This window comes from Anolis carolinensis, chromosome 1 (assembly GCF_035594765.1).
Source record: "Anolis carolinensis isolate JA03-04 chromosome 1, rAnoCar3.1.pri, whole genome shotgun sequence".
Classification (NCBI taxonomy): Eukaryota; Metazoa; Chordata; class Lepidosauria; order Squamata; family Dactyloidae; genus Anolis; species Anolis carolinensis.
In genome coordinates, this window is record NC_085841.1 from 48,175,237 (window position 1) to 48,191,295 (window position 16,059).

The following is a 16,059-nucleotide window of genomic DNA, read 5'->3' on the forward strand; positions in this document are numbered from 1 at the left end:
CAAAGAACATGAAAGGCACTGCAGACTAATTCAACCAGAGAAATCAGCCATAGCAGAGCATTTGATGAACCAGCCTGGACACAGAATACTATTTGAGAACACAAAAATGCTGGACCATTCTAACAACTATCATGTCAGACTACACAGAGAAGCCATTGAAATCCACAAGCATGTGGACAACTTCAACAGAAAGGAAGAAACCATGAAAATGAACAAAATCTGGCTACCAGTATTACAAAACTCAAAAATCAGAACAGTAAATAAAAAGCAATACTCTGAAAACAGAGGGTTTCCAGACATGAATCAACCAAGGGCAGTTAACGACTCTAAACAAAGGATGCCCCAGAGGCAGGAAGAAGACAGCAGATAAGCTTTTCAATGCTAATTTAAGTGATTAACTACACATTCACACTGACCTCTCTCACCCTAGACTTTCCACAGATATATATTAACCTCTTTGCTTAGTTTTCTCCATACCTCACAACCTCTGAGGATGCCTGCCATAGATGTGGGCGAAACGTCAGGAGAGAATGCTTCTGGAACATGGCCACACAGCCCGAAAGACATACAACAACCCTGTTTTTATATTTCCTCTTATCTTTTTACAATAAAAACACAATGGTGAACTTGAACCAAAAAAAGTATTTTGGTGTTTCTAAACATGTAAAATGTCCTTCAAAGGATTTTGCTAAGGGTAATTGTGATGTGTCTTACATACTACTTCCTAAACTCCCAGATCTAAATCTAACAGTGTTAAAAAAATAGACCCACTAAATGGGAACTTCTTAAATGCGAAAAAGTTCGGAGAAATATTTAACGAATGCTTTTAATACATAAAAAATTTAATAAATAAATTTCACTGATTCAGTTGATGAATAATTGAAGTACTCCTAAGGACTCTGTCTAATTGTAACTGGGAGAAGGGAAGGAAATAAACAACCCTTGGTGCCTGGAAGGAGAAATGCAGCACAGAATAGGTAAAGAGGCAGTACAGGAATATCTGGCTAATCTAAACGAATTCAAGTCCTCATGGCCAGATGAACTACACAGAATATACCATAGAATGGGTAACACTTTGATGGAAAATAGTACATGTGAAGCAGATTTAGGAGTCTTAGTAGATTACAAGTTGAACACGAGTCAAGAGTGTAATGCAGCTGCAGCAGCTGCAGCAGCAGCAAAAAAAGCCATTGTGATTCTAGGTTGCATCAATAGGAGTAGATTGAAGGAAGTAATTGTACCACTTTACTCTGCTTTGGTCAGACCTCACCTGGAATAATGTGCCCAGTTCTGGGCACCACAATTCAAGGTATTGACATGCTGGAAGATGTCCAGAAAAGGGCACCAAAATAATCAAAGGTTTGGAAACCAAGCCCTATGAAAAACAGTTAAGGGAGAAAAGAAAGCTGAGAGGGATTTTAAAAAAACAATTTTCTTCCAAAATCACATTTTTGATCCTTAGGATGTGGGAAGGGCTGTTTCCGCCAACTCTGATCATTGCATTTCTTCTCAGTGTTGTGGCTAATGGGTAACAATGAAAGCACAAATCCCTAAAATAGAGGACCCACCTCTCACCTTTTCGCTCTTGGATGAGGGACAAGCGATGTTGCTTTGTTTCCTCATCCAGCTTTTCCACCATCCTGTCAATACAGTTGTCCAGAACCAATGACCGTGTCTTTGAGATTATAACGCCTCTACATATTGGACATTCCAGCCTAAGCTTCATCCATTGATCAATGCAAAAGGAGCAGAAACTGTGTGCACAGTTTAGAGTGACAGCCTGTAAAACAAACATAAACATCTAAGAGTGCCCCGCACTGGGGGGAAAAAAGACCATATTAATCCATCACAGAAGAAGAGATGCATATTTCTCTATCTTGAAGACAGTGCATTTATTAAAAGGTATAATACTGCACTGAGTAGTTCAGTAGATATATATGTAAGGTTACTTTCATAATGATTATTATAAGTTTGTATAATATGAGGGATTATTCTGATCCTATGTACATTTATATTATATTTGAATTCACATCCTACCTCTTTTGCAGAGGTTTCAAGACTGTCCACACACAAAAATCAAAATATTACAAATATTACAATACTGAACATAAACTCCATTTAATTTATAAACTCAGTACCAGTTTTAAAAAGTAAGCAATCACAAAAATGTGGGATACAGAGATCTTAGAAAAATCAAATCATCAGAGCAGCAAAATAATAGGTTTTTCTCACGCCTGGACAATGGAAGTGTCAAGAGCTGAGCTCAGATAAGCATCCTAATTGTTTCCTGATGAAAACAGTGTTATATACTCAGCTTTTTTGCACTTGTACATGTACCAGCATTTTGAATGTTACAAATACAGGTTGTCTCCCAAGTTACAGACTCTTTAACTAGGTTAGTTCTTAAGTTGAATTTGTATGAAAGTCAAAACAAGTACATTAGACAGTAAGTCGATACAAAAAAGTTTTGTTTAAATTTTGGTTAGCATAGGGAAGGTTTAACATCCCTATAACGTTTGTTTTGCTGTCTGTGCCCCTGTCCAGAAAATTTCACTTTACTTTCTGTGCTTGTGACTGGAGTTTGAAAAATGTGGCTTATTGTGGAAACAAAGCTTCAGTGGAGACACCTTTTCCCCATGATAACTCTTTCAGAAGTGAATTTTCCTTCCTAGGGGTAGATTTCCTCTCACTTTCTGTTATCTCACACCGGTTCTTAACAAGTCAGATGTCTTTAACCCGGGGGACTGCCTGTATTGGAAGGTATCATTGAAGTTCCATTTTGTGTTTTAGCTTCAAAGCGAAACCTGGGCTGAACAACAGCTCTTAAGTCAAAATGCTCTTAAATTGGATTGCTCTTAAATAGAGGTTCCACTGTAATGGGATATGGTAAGAATCACAACAAAAATGTTCAAAAACTTCATGCTAAGAATGCCACACAAACAAACCCTAGTTTGAACTCATTAAAACTCCAGTTTATTTTACCTCTATAAAGTGTTCAGAACAAATTGTACACTGTAGTTCATTTTCTAGTACATCATTCATCTGATTCAGTGCCTCCTCCTTTTGTGCTTTTGCCTTTTCTTTTTCTTCCTGTGGCCAACAAGAAGAAGAAAATAAAAACAATGCAACATAAACTACCAATTGGACATGGGAATAATTTTATAAGATGCAAACTTTGCATTCCTAAACATAAGAATATCTCTGAAGTTAAGTTCCAGATAAAAAAATGTATCCCACCTACTACATCACCCCCCAAAATAAAAAAAGAGTGAAGTTGACTTGTCCTCTACTTCTCGGAAGAAAGACAGTGATTTGTTTTCTATGTATAAGCAACAGCTACTTAAGAAATAGGGTTTTGTGATAAAGTCTGAACCATCAGCTTCACTGTGGTGTACCTTATTAATGTTCATACCTTAGTCTCTTTCAATTCCCTATCCTTGGCTTTAATGATTTCTTCAAAATCCTTCTTACTACGGCTCAGTTCTTCCATCAGAGCACGATGCTGAGAAATTAGGAGCCAAACAGAAAGTCTCATTAACAGACCAATTAGGTATGCCATATTTTATATATCAATCCAAATCCATCAACTCATTGCACAGATGTGGCTTAACGAGTTCCTCCAAATTAATGTGTTGTATAAAACTAAAATGTCATTAGATCAGAAAACTATACAGTCAAAACATAATATTTTATGTGCCTAAGCCTATTAGAATGAACATTAAAAGTAGAGGTCTGTCCTATACTGAGAGTGAGGAGTATATGTATAAACAGAAAACACAGTTAGTAGGTAGGGAGATTTTGTACATTAGAAAAGGACAATGGACTGTACTTCTGTATTTAGAAAAAAACTTAAAGTCAAATAATACGAACAAAGCATTTTTATTTAATGAAGGGGAGTTGTTTTATTACTTATTTTATTACTGTATTTACAGGGCTTGCTTTCTTAAAAGTGTGCTTAGATTGCAACAAACTGTTTCAAATGAATTCATACTTTTTAGATAACGCTTGTGATAGCCTTGAGATCCATACATAGCAAGTCCCAAAATTTACTTGGTGATATTATTTTGGGCTGGATCCATATACAGATTTTTTTCTAGTTCCATATTCAAGTCTATGTCAAGTATAACTTGCAACCAAAGTTGAAAAATGTTTATCTAAGCAGAAGTGTGAGCTCACCAATAATTCTATTTTCCCTTCAAAGAAGAGTTCATTTTTAAGTAAATAATATCAAATAAATAGGAAAAATATCACAGCTTGAATTATATGCAACTGAAAATGTGAACTTAATCTTCAATTGTCACACTTGTTTTCAAAATTATGACTGGCATAATATTTAATGAGAAGTGTTCTTCCAAAGATGTGTATGAAGTAAGTTTAATTCCTAAGCATTATTTCCTATCTCTGCTTTTAGTTTTTAAGCAAAAAAAAAAAATCGAGAACCCAGAAAAAGCTAAAAATTTGCTAGATGTAACAAAGGGCACTGGCACAAAAGGCACTTAAGATTAGTTAATCAACTAGATCTGCAAAATCCTTTGCATAGCCCATACAAAAGATTTTGTGTCTGAACCAAAAGTCCCTAAGAAGGTGAAGATAATCCTATAAAAAGGCTGAGGCCAATACCCCAAAAGATTTCCAGTATATGACATGGAAATGTAGTCTTATGTAAATCCCTTGACTTTGTCAACAACCAGCAAAAGTAGAATGGAAAAAAAAAGTGGAGAATATTTGCTTAATTTACAAACTTTAAGAGTAGATGGCGCTGAGCTGCAACTTTCAGTAACCATAGCCAGCATAATTAATACAGTAGAGTCTCACTTATCCAACGTAAACAGGCCGGCAGAACGTTGGATAAGTGAATATGTTGGATAATAAGGAGAGATTAAGGAAAAGCCTATTAAACATTAAATTAGGTTATGATTTTACAAATTAAGCACCAAAACATCATGTTATACAATAAATTTGACAGAAAAAGTAGTTCATTACACATTAATGCTATGTAGTAATTACTGTATTTACGAATTTAACACCAAAATATCATGATGTATTGAAAACATTGACTACAAAAATGTGTTGCATAATCCAGAATGTTGGATAAGCGAGTGTTGGATAAGTAAGACTCTACTGTAATAGTGAAGAATAAAAGGCTGTTGAAGAAGGGTCTTTTAATGAGGGTGCTGTTATCTACATTAGCATGTTGGAAATTTTTCTAAAATATTCTAAATGAGTGATTTTTTTATTATTTTAGAAGCAACCTGAGAAACTGAAAGTCACTTCTGGTGTGAGTGCTTATTTAATTGTTTTTTTAAAGTTTGTATTATAAATTGTTCTTCCCATGCTTTGTTTTTAGCCTGTGTTGTACAGTCCGATATTTGGAGAAAGGATAAAAAATGAATCAATCCAATGAACAAATAGTATGGTGAGATACAGCCCCAATATCTGGAGGACCACATGATTCATTCTTCTTCTTTACACCAATTTAAAGTGCTGGTTTTGACCTACCAAGACCTAAACGGTCCAACTTACCTGTCCGAACGCATCTCCTATCAGCCCACAAGAACCTTAAGATCATCCGGGGAGGCCCTGCTCTCGATCCCACCTGCCTCACAAGCGCGGCTGGTGGGGACGAGAAACAGGGCCTTCTCGGTGGTGGCTCCTCGGCTGTGGAACTCCCTCCCTAGTGACATCCGGCAGGCTCCATCCCTTCTGGGGTTTAGAAAGAAGTTGAAGACCTGACTATGTGCGCAAGCGTTTAATGAATGAACTCAGCGTTGACATGGATTGGATTAAGGCTCTTGCACAAGGTCTGATGGATGACTGGCATATATATTCGGCGTTGCACTGTGTTAAATCTTTTATATATTGTATTTTACTATGTTATTTAACTATTTTAATTGTTGTATTGTTTTATTGTATTATGATATACTGGTAATGATCCTGCCAGTTGTGTAAGCCGCCCTGAGTCCCTTCAGGGAGAAGGGTGGGGTAGAAATATCGGAAATAAATAAATAAATACAGAATTTAATACTGCTGCAGACAGATCTGTGACTAGCTGTTTTTTAGTACCATATTTATTCAAGTCTAATGCTCACCCTTTTTGGCTAAATTACACTGAATACATTGAGATGTGCATTAGAGGAACTTGGGCAGAGAGGTAGCCGGGGGGGGGGGGGGGGAGGGGGTTCTGAAGAGACTGTTCCCAGTGGTGGTAGCAGCCTCAAAGCTGCATAGAGCCTGGAGAAGGAGGAGCGCCTGACTGGTGACCCAGACATTCCTACTGCTTAGCCACAGATCCAGCCTCCTGGGCAGCCCTACCGAACTGCCCTGAAAGAGCAAATGCATGCCTGGGTGTATACATAAATCCCTGTCTGCTACTAGAGTTTCAGGTAGACTTTTTGGATCAGCAAGCTTGGACTAGTTTCAAGTATTTATTTATCATGTCAGAAGCGAATTGGGCGTACAGTTATAATGTATTTTAAAAGACACAAACAAAGTTAAAAACTTGAGATTATATTAGATTTCTTTTAACCAGAAACTGGCTACTTGGACTGCCTCCAATGTTGCTGTGAGAAGGTCCTCCATTGTGCATGTGGCAGGGCTCAGACTACATTGTAGTAAGTGGTCTATGGTTTGTGACTTGCAGCAATAGCATTTCCTGCACAGTGAAACTCCACAGCAAGTGATACATCTGTCAGAATGTGTACATTACTCAGCATTTCTTTAAGTGCTAACAGAATAAATGTCTCAAGATTAATCACAGGTTCACTGTAGTTGGGGTGTGATAGCTGAACGCTGAGACTGCTGCCTATAAGTTTATAGCAATCCTGTGTTGAGTTGATGAGGGTTGGAGATTGGTGGATAATGGATGAAGATAGGAGAGAGAGTTGAACATAATGTAAATACTTGTTAGTATTTGTACTTTTACTGCAACTTAAAAAATAAAAGCCTTCCAGTTTGAATAAATAGTTTTGTGTCTGCGTGTTGTTTTAGTTCCTGAGACCACTCCACTGCAAGAAGGTATTTGGCTCCCTAACAGGAGTGAAGAGTCCCTCCCACTATACAACAGGGAATTACATGCTGCTTTGAACTGTGCTGGTGATGACATACAAATCTCTATGCCTTCAATATTCAAAGGAGCACCATAGATAACCTCCAAAGGAGGGGAGAACTTCTTTGTTATGGTGCACGGGTTGTGGAATGATCTTCCCTGTGATGCCAAAATGATAACACTAGTACCAAGTTAAAACATGGCTCTTTATTGAAGTTTTCAGGGTGTAATTAACTTCATTCCAATCTGTACATGAACATGGTTTTAACTGTGTTGACCTCTAGGTTATTTAAATAATTTGCCATTGCTATATATTTTAAATTGTTTTACACTGCTTAACTTGAATCTATTTATATGCCACCCTGAAATGCCATGGCATAATCGAGGATCCAAATATTTTAGTAAAACAAGTCAATAATGGTTTAGCAATACCACATAACAGAATTTCTAATCAGTAAGGGCAGTTCATGAAAACAAGGAACTGAATATCAGTTATGATCACTTGTATAGCATAGCAACTGTACATAACTTTAGCACACTCCTATAAAGGTGTAGCAATTATTTTGCACAATTGACTACTGCAAATGATAGTGAAGACTTGTATGAAGGAATGTATCAAGAATAAACTAATTATAATGAAGAACAAGGAGAATGTGATGTGAAGTAGAAGAATAAAAAGCTTAAATTAAGCAAAATTTTATTACAGACTATCAATGGCTTTGAATTCTTTATTATATCAGTATTTCGCTGTTTATTTATTTATTTACAGTATTTATATTCCACCCTTCTCACCCCGAAGGGGACTCAGGGCGGATCACATTATACACACATTGGGCAAACATTCAATGCCCATAAACACATCAAACAGAGACCGAGACAAACAGACACAGAGGCAATTTAACCTTCTCCTGAGGGGATGTTCGATTCTGGCCACAGGGGGGAGCAGCTGCTTCATCATCCACTCTGATGGCACTTCCTCATTCCAAGTCATAAATTAGTTAAACTTGCCTCCCACTTTTATAAGTGGTACCTTATTTCCTACTTGATAGATGCAACTATCTTTCGGGTTGTTAGGTCAGCAACGAGCAGGGGCTATTTTTTATTTTTAATTGACGGGTGCTCACCCCGCCACGGGCTGGCCTCGAACTCATGACCTCATGGTCAGAGTGATTTATTGCAGCTGCTCAACAGCCTGCGCCACAGCCCGGCCCTGTTGGTAATAACCTGAACCTAAATGTTTGCTACTTTGGCTGCCTGTCACCAAAGTTAACATTACTATATTTTCATGGACACCAACACAATTATACCCTACCTAATAAAGAAATAAAAAATAATCATCTTAGAAATTTACTAACAGAGTAGAGGGACAATATCCAAATAACATCTTGGAATCTTAGCATATGGGGAATTATCTAAAACTATCCTACTTTACCTGTGTTAGAACCTGGACCAGTTGTTCCTTTAGTCTCTCTTCTCCCTCCTCCTCCTTGGCTCCCTGAAGGAAAAAAAAGGAATATGTTTGTAAAGAATAGAGGTGCACAGAACTACAAACAGAAGCATACAAGTGAAGCTAATAAAATTATATGCTAAGATAACTCAAACACATTCTGTTTTCTATCTTGCAGTTCAAATATTGGTGCTGATTGTATAAAAACTGATGGGATATATCTTTCAATTAATATTTAATTTTGACTAATCAGGTACATATACCCTTATATGTTAAAATGTTAACAGTAAAACGTTTCATTATTTAATGTTTATGAAATCTTAACTGTACCTTTTTCTCTGATATCACTGTTCTTTCTTTTCCATCTTTCAACCATAGGCAGGAGAGACAGAAAGAAAAACAGCAAGATAGCAGTGAATATGAAATATCAGTAACCATCTTCTTGCTCCAACCAGTTACCTATAATGACATTTGGGCTCACTGCCACTCAAAATATCAACTAATAAATGATGATTATTATTTTTGCTCGGCAGCCTGTATATATGAAGTACAACATATTTTAAATCAAAGCTAAAAATATTCTTTTTGATTCTTGCTTATGCTGTGACTCGCTGAGAAGTGGTCAACTGGGCTCCTTGTTTTTAAGGCTGCTGCCATCCCTCAATCTGCTTTTCAGCCATTGCTAAAATCAACCATCTTATTTCTCCTTTAAATCTTTCACCTTCTGAAATAATTTCCATTCTTTAAACCAATTTCTCATAGAGAACAGTAAAGCATGTCCGAAAGTTGTGCAGGTGATTAAAAAACTGAATGATGAAAAACATGGATTTAGGAACATATGCTTATTAAACTGTGTTTAAGCCTTTTGCTCCCTGTTAAACAGAATCTTTTCCACCCAAATACATGCATAATTTGGGTGGAAATTTTGTATGTAATTTTTTCACAAAAAAGCACAAAGACCAAGTAAAACAGAAATTTATAGAACATCTGGGAATAAATGACTTGGTTAAACCGGATGTAATTGACTCTGTTATTAGAATTCACTAGCAGTGCCCGGCCACGCGTTGCTGTGGCGAAGTCTGGTGGTCTGGGAAATAAAGTATTGAGGAATTGGTGGTAGTTAAGATAAAGGGTAAAGGTTTTCCCCTGACGTTAAGTCCAGTCATGTCTGACTCTGGGGGTTGGTGCTCATCTCCATTTCTAAGCTGAAGAGCCGGCGTTGTCCGTAGACTCCTCCAAGGTCATGTGGGATGACTGCATGGAGCGGCGTTACCTTCCCGCTGGAGCAGTACCTATTGATGCACTCACATTTGCATGTTTTCGAACTTCTGGCTTGGCAGAAGCTGGGGCTAACAGTGGGGGCTCTCTCCGCTCCCCCAATTCAAACCTGAGGCCTTTTGGTCCAGAAGTTCAGCAGCTCAGCACTTTAACACGCTGCACCATCAGGGGATATTATTTCCTAAAGGTTGTGAATATACAATATTTCTGATTGGTTGTTTTTTTTCTGTTGGAGGCAAGTATGAATGCTGCAGTTAGGGAAAATGATTAGGATGTAATGGCCTTGCAGCTTTAAAGCCTGGCTGTTTCCTCCCTGAGTGAATTTTTTGTTGGGAGGTGTTAGCTGGCCCTGATTCTTTCCTGTTTGGCATTCCCTTGTTTTCAGAGTGGTGTTGTTTGCGATATTTTATGTGCTTCTACTGTCTGTGGCCCTGAGAAAACAGAGGATTTGCCAGACTTTGATGATGGGAATACTTTGTTGGGAGGTGTTAGCTGGCCCTGATTGTTTCCTGTGTGGAATTCCCCTGTTTATTTACTGTCCTGGTTTTAGAGATTATATTGTTCTGCATTATTCTATCCCAGTAATTATTTCATATTAAAGTAGAATCTCACTTATCCAACATTCGCTTATACAATGTTCTGGATTATCCAACGCAGTCTGCCTTTTCATAATCAATGTTTTTGTAGTCAGTGTTTTAAATTCATTGTGATATTTTAGTGGTAAATTTGTAAATACAGTACAGTAGCGTCTCACTTATCCAACATAAACGGGCCGGCAGAATGTTGGATAAGCGAATATGTTGGATAATAAGGAGGCATTAAGGAAAAGCCTATTAAACATCAAATTAGGTTATGATTTTACAAATGAAGCACCAAAATATCATGTTAGACAACAAATTTGGCAGAAAAAGTAGTTCAATACACAATAATGCTATGTAGTAATTACTGTATTTATGAATTTAGCACCAAAATATCACGATATATTGAAAACATTGACTACAAAAATGCATTGGATAATCCAGAACATTGGATAAGCGAGTGTTGGATAATGGAGACTCTACTGTAATTACTACATAGCATTACTGCGCATGGAACTACTTTTTCTGTCAAATTTGTTGTATGATATGATGTTTTGGTGCTTAATTTGTATAACGATTACCTAATTTGATGTTGAATAGGCTTTTCCTTAATCCCTTCTTATTATCCAACATATTCACTTATCCTGCCGGCCTGTTTCTGTTGGATAAGTGAGACTCTACTGTATATTGATAATCTTATATTATCTGCTTAGAACTGGATTATATGAGGCCCCTTCTTCACAGCTGTATAAAATGCACACTGAAGTGGATTATATGGTAGTGTAGAGTCAAGATAATCCAGTGCAAAGCAGATAATATAAGATTATAAATGGGTTATATAGCTGTGTGGAAGGGCCTTGAGTCTACACGGCCATATAATCCAGTGCAAATTAGATAGCCTAAGTCTGCCTGTCCCCTAACTGAACCCTGGCTGTCCCTTGGCTTGCTAGGAATTGGTTGCTAGGAGACGAAGTGGGCAGAGATTAGCCCTCTAAACTGGCAGCAATTGGATAAAAAAATTATTGCTCTCCCTCTAATTAGGACTTTGTTTTTCTTTTCTTTTTGTTGTATCAACCTGGAGGCATGGATGATGGGTTGTGTTGTCAAATTTCGAGGTTGCGGGGCCTGTACTTTTGTTGTTTTGTGAGTCGCCGTGATGCCATCACTCTTTTATATATATAGATTGTTTTTTTGTTGTTTTTTTGAAAAAAACACAAAATTAAATGGTACAAGTACTTCTATGTTTTGATGACCTTTGGAATGGAAACACAGAGAGCTCAAATACCAATAAAACAAAACATGTTTTTTTTAAAAAAAAATTATTGGGATTACAGTGCTGAGATTACTGCATGTTTGCAATTCCTTCCCATTAACATAAATACTTTTCTCTGTTCTTGAGAAAAAAATATTTTGAAACACTAATATTTAGAATATCAAATATTCTAAAACTCTAACTGTAATGCCCCCTCACCACAAAGTGGCTGTTTAACAATACCCTTCAGATAAAAACCATTCATTCACTTCACTGTTTAGAACATGTTTCTGCCTTCAATTTTCATATTAATCTACTTGAGCACTTCAAATCACACACTAAATTGTGGATTGCAAGCTAGCAAACACAACTATTGTACAGCTACATCAGGTATGCCAAGACTTATATTCCTACAGTGGGTGCAGTTATTTTGCCTGATCTTTTCCTCCAATACCTTGTTTACAGAAATAGTCTCATGTGTCTTACTAATGAATGGGCTTTGCCGGTTTCACTACCATGCTAGATTCATAAGAGCACTTTAACAAAAATTAAAGACAAAATTGAAAGCAAATACGGCATTCTTCCATATTTCATCATGAAGTGATCATAATATGATTTAAAATCTGTACTTATCAATACAGATTTTGCAGTGGAATAAAACTAAAATTGGTGGCTTCACACACAATGCTTTCTGCACAAGATCTCTTCAGAAAACTAAAACACATAAATGAGTGAAAAGTGGTAAAACACCTTCAATGTAAAAACATAGACCAGCAAGATGATGAACACATGAACATTTGCAATAAAGTTTTGTGGTGTTATAGTCGCAGTGTTGGACTAGGAATTCAGTGGAGATGGGTTCAAATCTCCATTCAGTTGTGAAAAGCCTCTCTCAGTCTCAGAGGAAGCCACACACCTCAGCATCAGAGGAAATCAACGATAAACCCCATTTGAACACATCTTGTCGAAATTTACCTTGGGGTATCACCACAAGTCAGGAACTGCTTCAAGGTACAATAACATTTAATTTAACATGTTGCACATACTTTTTCCTATGCTTAGATATTTGCAATTAAGAACAATGTCATGCGTCAATCCACTTTGCACTAGTAGCTGAAACAACTGAGATTGTAGAAAGAAAACTAAACTAGTTTCAAACAAGTTGGCAGTGGGGGTTGAAAGGTCAATCAGATACCACATAAATGAAACACTAAATGCAATTTATGCACTGGGACTTCTTGATTAGCATAAGATTGCACTCAAAGAAATTTCATTAACAAAAATCAGATTTTAGAGTTTTGCAAGCACTAAAAAAGTTGGATTGCCCCCCATGAAACTATTCTGATGTAGCCTGTCCTTCAGCATGTACAAATTTTCATTCAATACCTACTGGTTGTGTGTATCTGCTTGTACCTACCTCCAGCACCTCGCAGAAGGTTTTCTCCAGCTGTTCGACACGCTGCTGCTGATGTTCCTGCTCAGTGCATAACTGGTCCTGCAAGTTTTGCAACTCTTTCTCCAAAACCTGGATCTCCTTTGGAGCACATTTCTTATTCTTTTGTCTCACATTCAACACTGCTGTTTGGGTCTCTTGCATTTTGGCTTTTAGCTTTGTCATATCTGCCAGAGTTTTCATTATTTGTTCCAAGCCACTACAAGACTGTGCCAACCTTGGTGCTTTTTGGCTTTTAGATACAACACATAAATCATGTTCTGGCTGAACAGTGCTACAGTGATTTTTCTTCTTTTCCTTCTTGCTTGGTTTTGGAGGCAGGGGTGCTATATCCATGTTTTCTGTTGGCTGTTTGGATAGTTCTGTCCTGACTCCCTCAGACTTCCTCAATGAGTCATTTTCAAAAGAAACCCTCTCTCTTTTTGATCTGGAATTAGAGGGCCCTTCTGCTCCAGATGCCTCTGATTCTTCCAAACTAATTTTACGTTTAGCCCTCGTATCCTTCGTTTTTTCAGTTAGCTGGTCATTTTTTAATGCTAAAAATGGATGAATTTTCTTCCATTCTTCCCGTATTACTGTATATTCATATTCAGCTGTTTCTGTGTGTTTTAAAGGCACTCCTAATTGGATAAAGTCACCTTCTTGTAAACAGTAGGGCTTTAATGGATCGATGCGTTCACAATTCAACCAGACACCATTTAGACTCTAGGTAAGAAGAAAACGAATATTTAAGAAGAGAATCTACTTAGTTTTTTGCCAAATAAAAACATGAACTGTTGTGCATGTAGATAAAATGACAAAGAAACAACATATCACTTTAAACATCGAACTAAAATAAGACTAAAAAAGCTGTTAACTTCAAGAGCAGATCGACCACTTATGGTGTTTCTTGTGTTTTATAAGAAATTATTTTGAAACAATTCATTTCTTCGTCACTGAGCTTTTTAAAACTGCATTCCCTCCATGACTCACCTCCGAAGTAACCAGCTATCATTCAGATTACAGTAGAGTTCTGGTTATTCGACATAAACCAGCGGGCCGAATGTCGAATAACCAGAACTGATGGATAATAGGGAGGCCCTATTATCCCTTCTGGCAAGCTGGTTTAGGGAAGCGCCCGGTGCACGTTGTTGCCTAGCAACGCGGACAGCGAATCTCCCAAGGGGTGAGTGCTCACTGGAGAGACGGAGCTCATCCCTACGGCGAGCACTAGGTTTAGGGGAGCCCCGTGCACGTGGTTGCCTAGCAACGCACACAGAGCACCTCCCAAGGGTCGGATAATACGGAAGGTCGGATAACCGGAAGTCAGTTAACCAGAACTCTACTATATTTACATTCTAGACTGTCATGAACCAATAGATTCATCAAAGGGGAATGTGGGAAAGCAGCTACTACCATATATACTAAGTTGATGTACAAGTCTAAGTCAGGTTTGAGGGCCTAAATCATGGATTTTGTAATGATTCTGGATAAGTGGATGGTCATTCCATGAAGAAAGAAAAGTGTCAATGGCACCTCAGGGAGACAACTACTCCTGGCCACTGAACCTTTTCCTTACCCAGGCATTCAGAAAGGAGACAGCGGAAAGGGTTGGAGGTATTCTTAGGTTTTCCTGGGAAAGAGTTGGAAGTGCTCTTAGAATTTCCTGGGACAGTGTTGGAGGTTGTCTTATGTTCTCCTGACACAGATAAAGCATTTGGCTTTCATTGCTTGATTCAGAAGAAGTGGTCCCTTTTTTGATAAGAATTGTGGTACAATATTAATATCAACACATGGATAAGTCAACTCTGGTTTTGGGAGTTGATTTTTTCAATAAAAGTTCATGATTTAAAGATGACTATATAGAGTTCTCCTTCATATAGACTAATGGCTGGGGAAATGCTTTTTCTTTTTAAAATATTGCCATTACAACCTTAAAGAAACTTGGAGAGTAAGCAATCTAGATGCAGATGTTAGTCATTTCTAACAATGCTTCACAAACTATTGTATCTAGGGAACCTTTAACATGGTTAGAAGTCCATGGTGGGCAGGCCGGGGTGGAACCTGTATACTGGCTACACCAGCAAGTGATTTTGGATAGAAAATAGAACTCTTAATTCCAGTATACATCTCCACTTCATGTGTTTTCAACACAGTTGTTAATCCAGTGTTCTTGTCAATGTTTCAGGGAGCAGGTCTACATTTTATGACTTGAAATATACTGCTTCTATATATCTGAGCAAGAACAGGTCTAATACTGCCATGATTTGCAGGTGGGTGCCTAAACAACTGTTTTAAAACATTCCTTTTTAAAAATTCTAAAAATCCAATCTAAATATAATTATTTCTTATAGATGAAAACCCCTTTTGAACGAGAAGCTCACTGCTTTATAACACATTTCAATATTTAATAAATAAAATTTTCCACTAAATCTAAATTAACCTAGGAAATAAAGAGGTAATACTGATGAATGCATTATGATTCTGTGACATTTTAAGAGTTGGCTCAGAGTTTCAATTCATAAAATGAAACAATAAACTCTTGAGAGCCAATTTGGACCTGTACAGACAAAAAAGGTAATTTTTATAATGTTTAGTGTTGGAGAAATTATCCCACTTCAAGAGTGAGCTCATTCCCTGGAAGCATGACAAGTGCCATGTCACCACATGAATCTACTAATATCTGTCAGATTCATCATGTAAAAAGGAGTCAGTGTTTTTCTCAGTAAAAGGGATATTTTCTTTATGAGAATTTTCAAAAGGACTGCTCATGCAGCATCAGAAATTACAGGTGCTTTCATACTGAAAATGACCAATGCCAGACCACTGAATTCAAATCCCTGGTAAGCCAATCTCAGTGCTCTCTAATGTTGATAAAAGATGAGAACACTAAAACATTATTTGAAGAAAACAAAGGTACAAATGTAGGATGACATCAATTTCTATAGCATAGTTACTAAGGAACAGAGCTACATATTAAAAGGTCCCTAGTCAGACTCTCACCTCAACGTGGTCCCTGAGGCAAGC

At 37.4% G+C, this 16,059-nt stretch overlaps 1 protein-coding gene across 3 annotated transcripts in view; it reads right to left on the reverse strand.

The window, feature by feature from the left end:
- rnf8 (ring finger protein 8) overlaps positions 1-16,059 on the reverse strand; it is a 30,408-nt gene that overhangs the window by 2,544 nt on the left and 11,805 nt on the right. The window contains exons 3-7 of one of the 3 annotated variants that reach the window (XM_008125127.3): positions 13,018-13,758; positions 8,478-8,540; positions 3,413-3,502; positions 2,983-3,090; positions 1,569-1,780 (exon numbers count right to left, since the gene is read on the reverse strand). In XM_008125127.3, the coding sequence (XP_008123334.1) occupies positions 1,569-1,780; positions 2,983-3,090; positions 3,413-3,502; positions 8,478-8,540; positions 13,018-13,758 (1,214 nt within the window). The remainder of the gene's footprint in view (positions 1-1,568; positions 1,781-2,982; positions 3,091-3,412; positions 3,503-8,477; positions 8,541-13,017; positions 13,759-16,059) is intronic. The other 2 variants (XM_008125120.3, XM_016990605.2) reach the window with 2 other exon arrangements.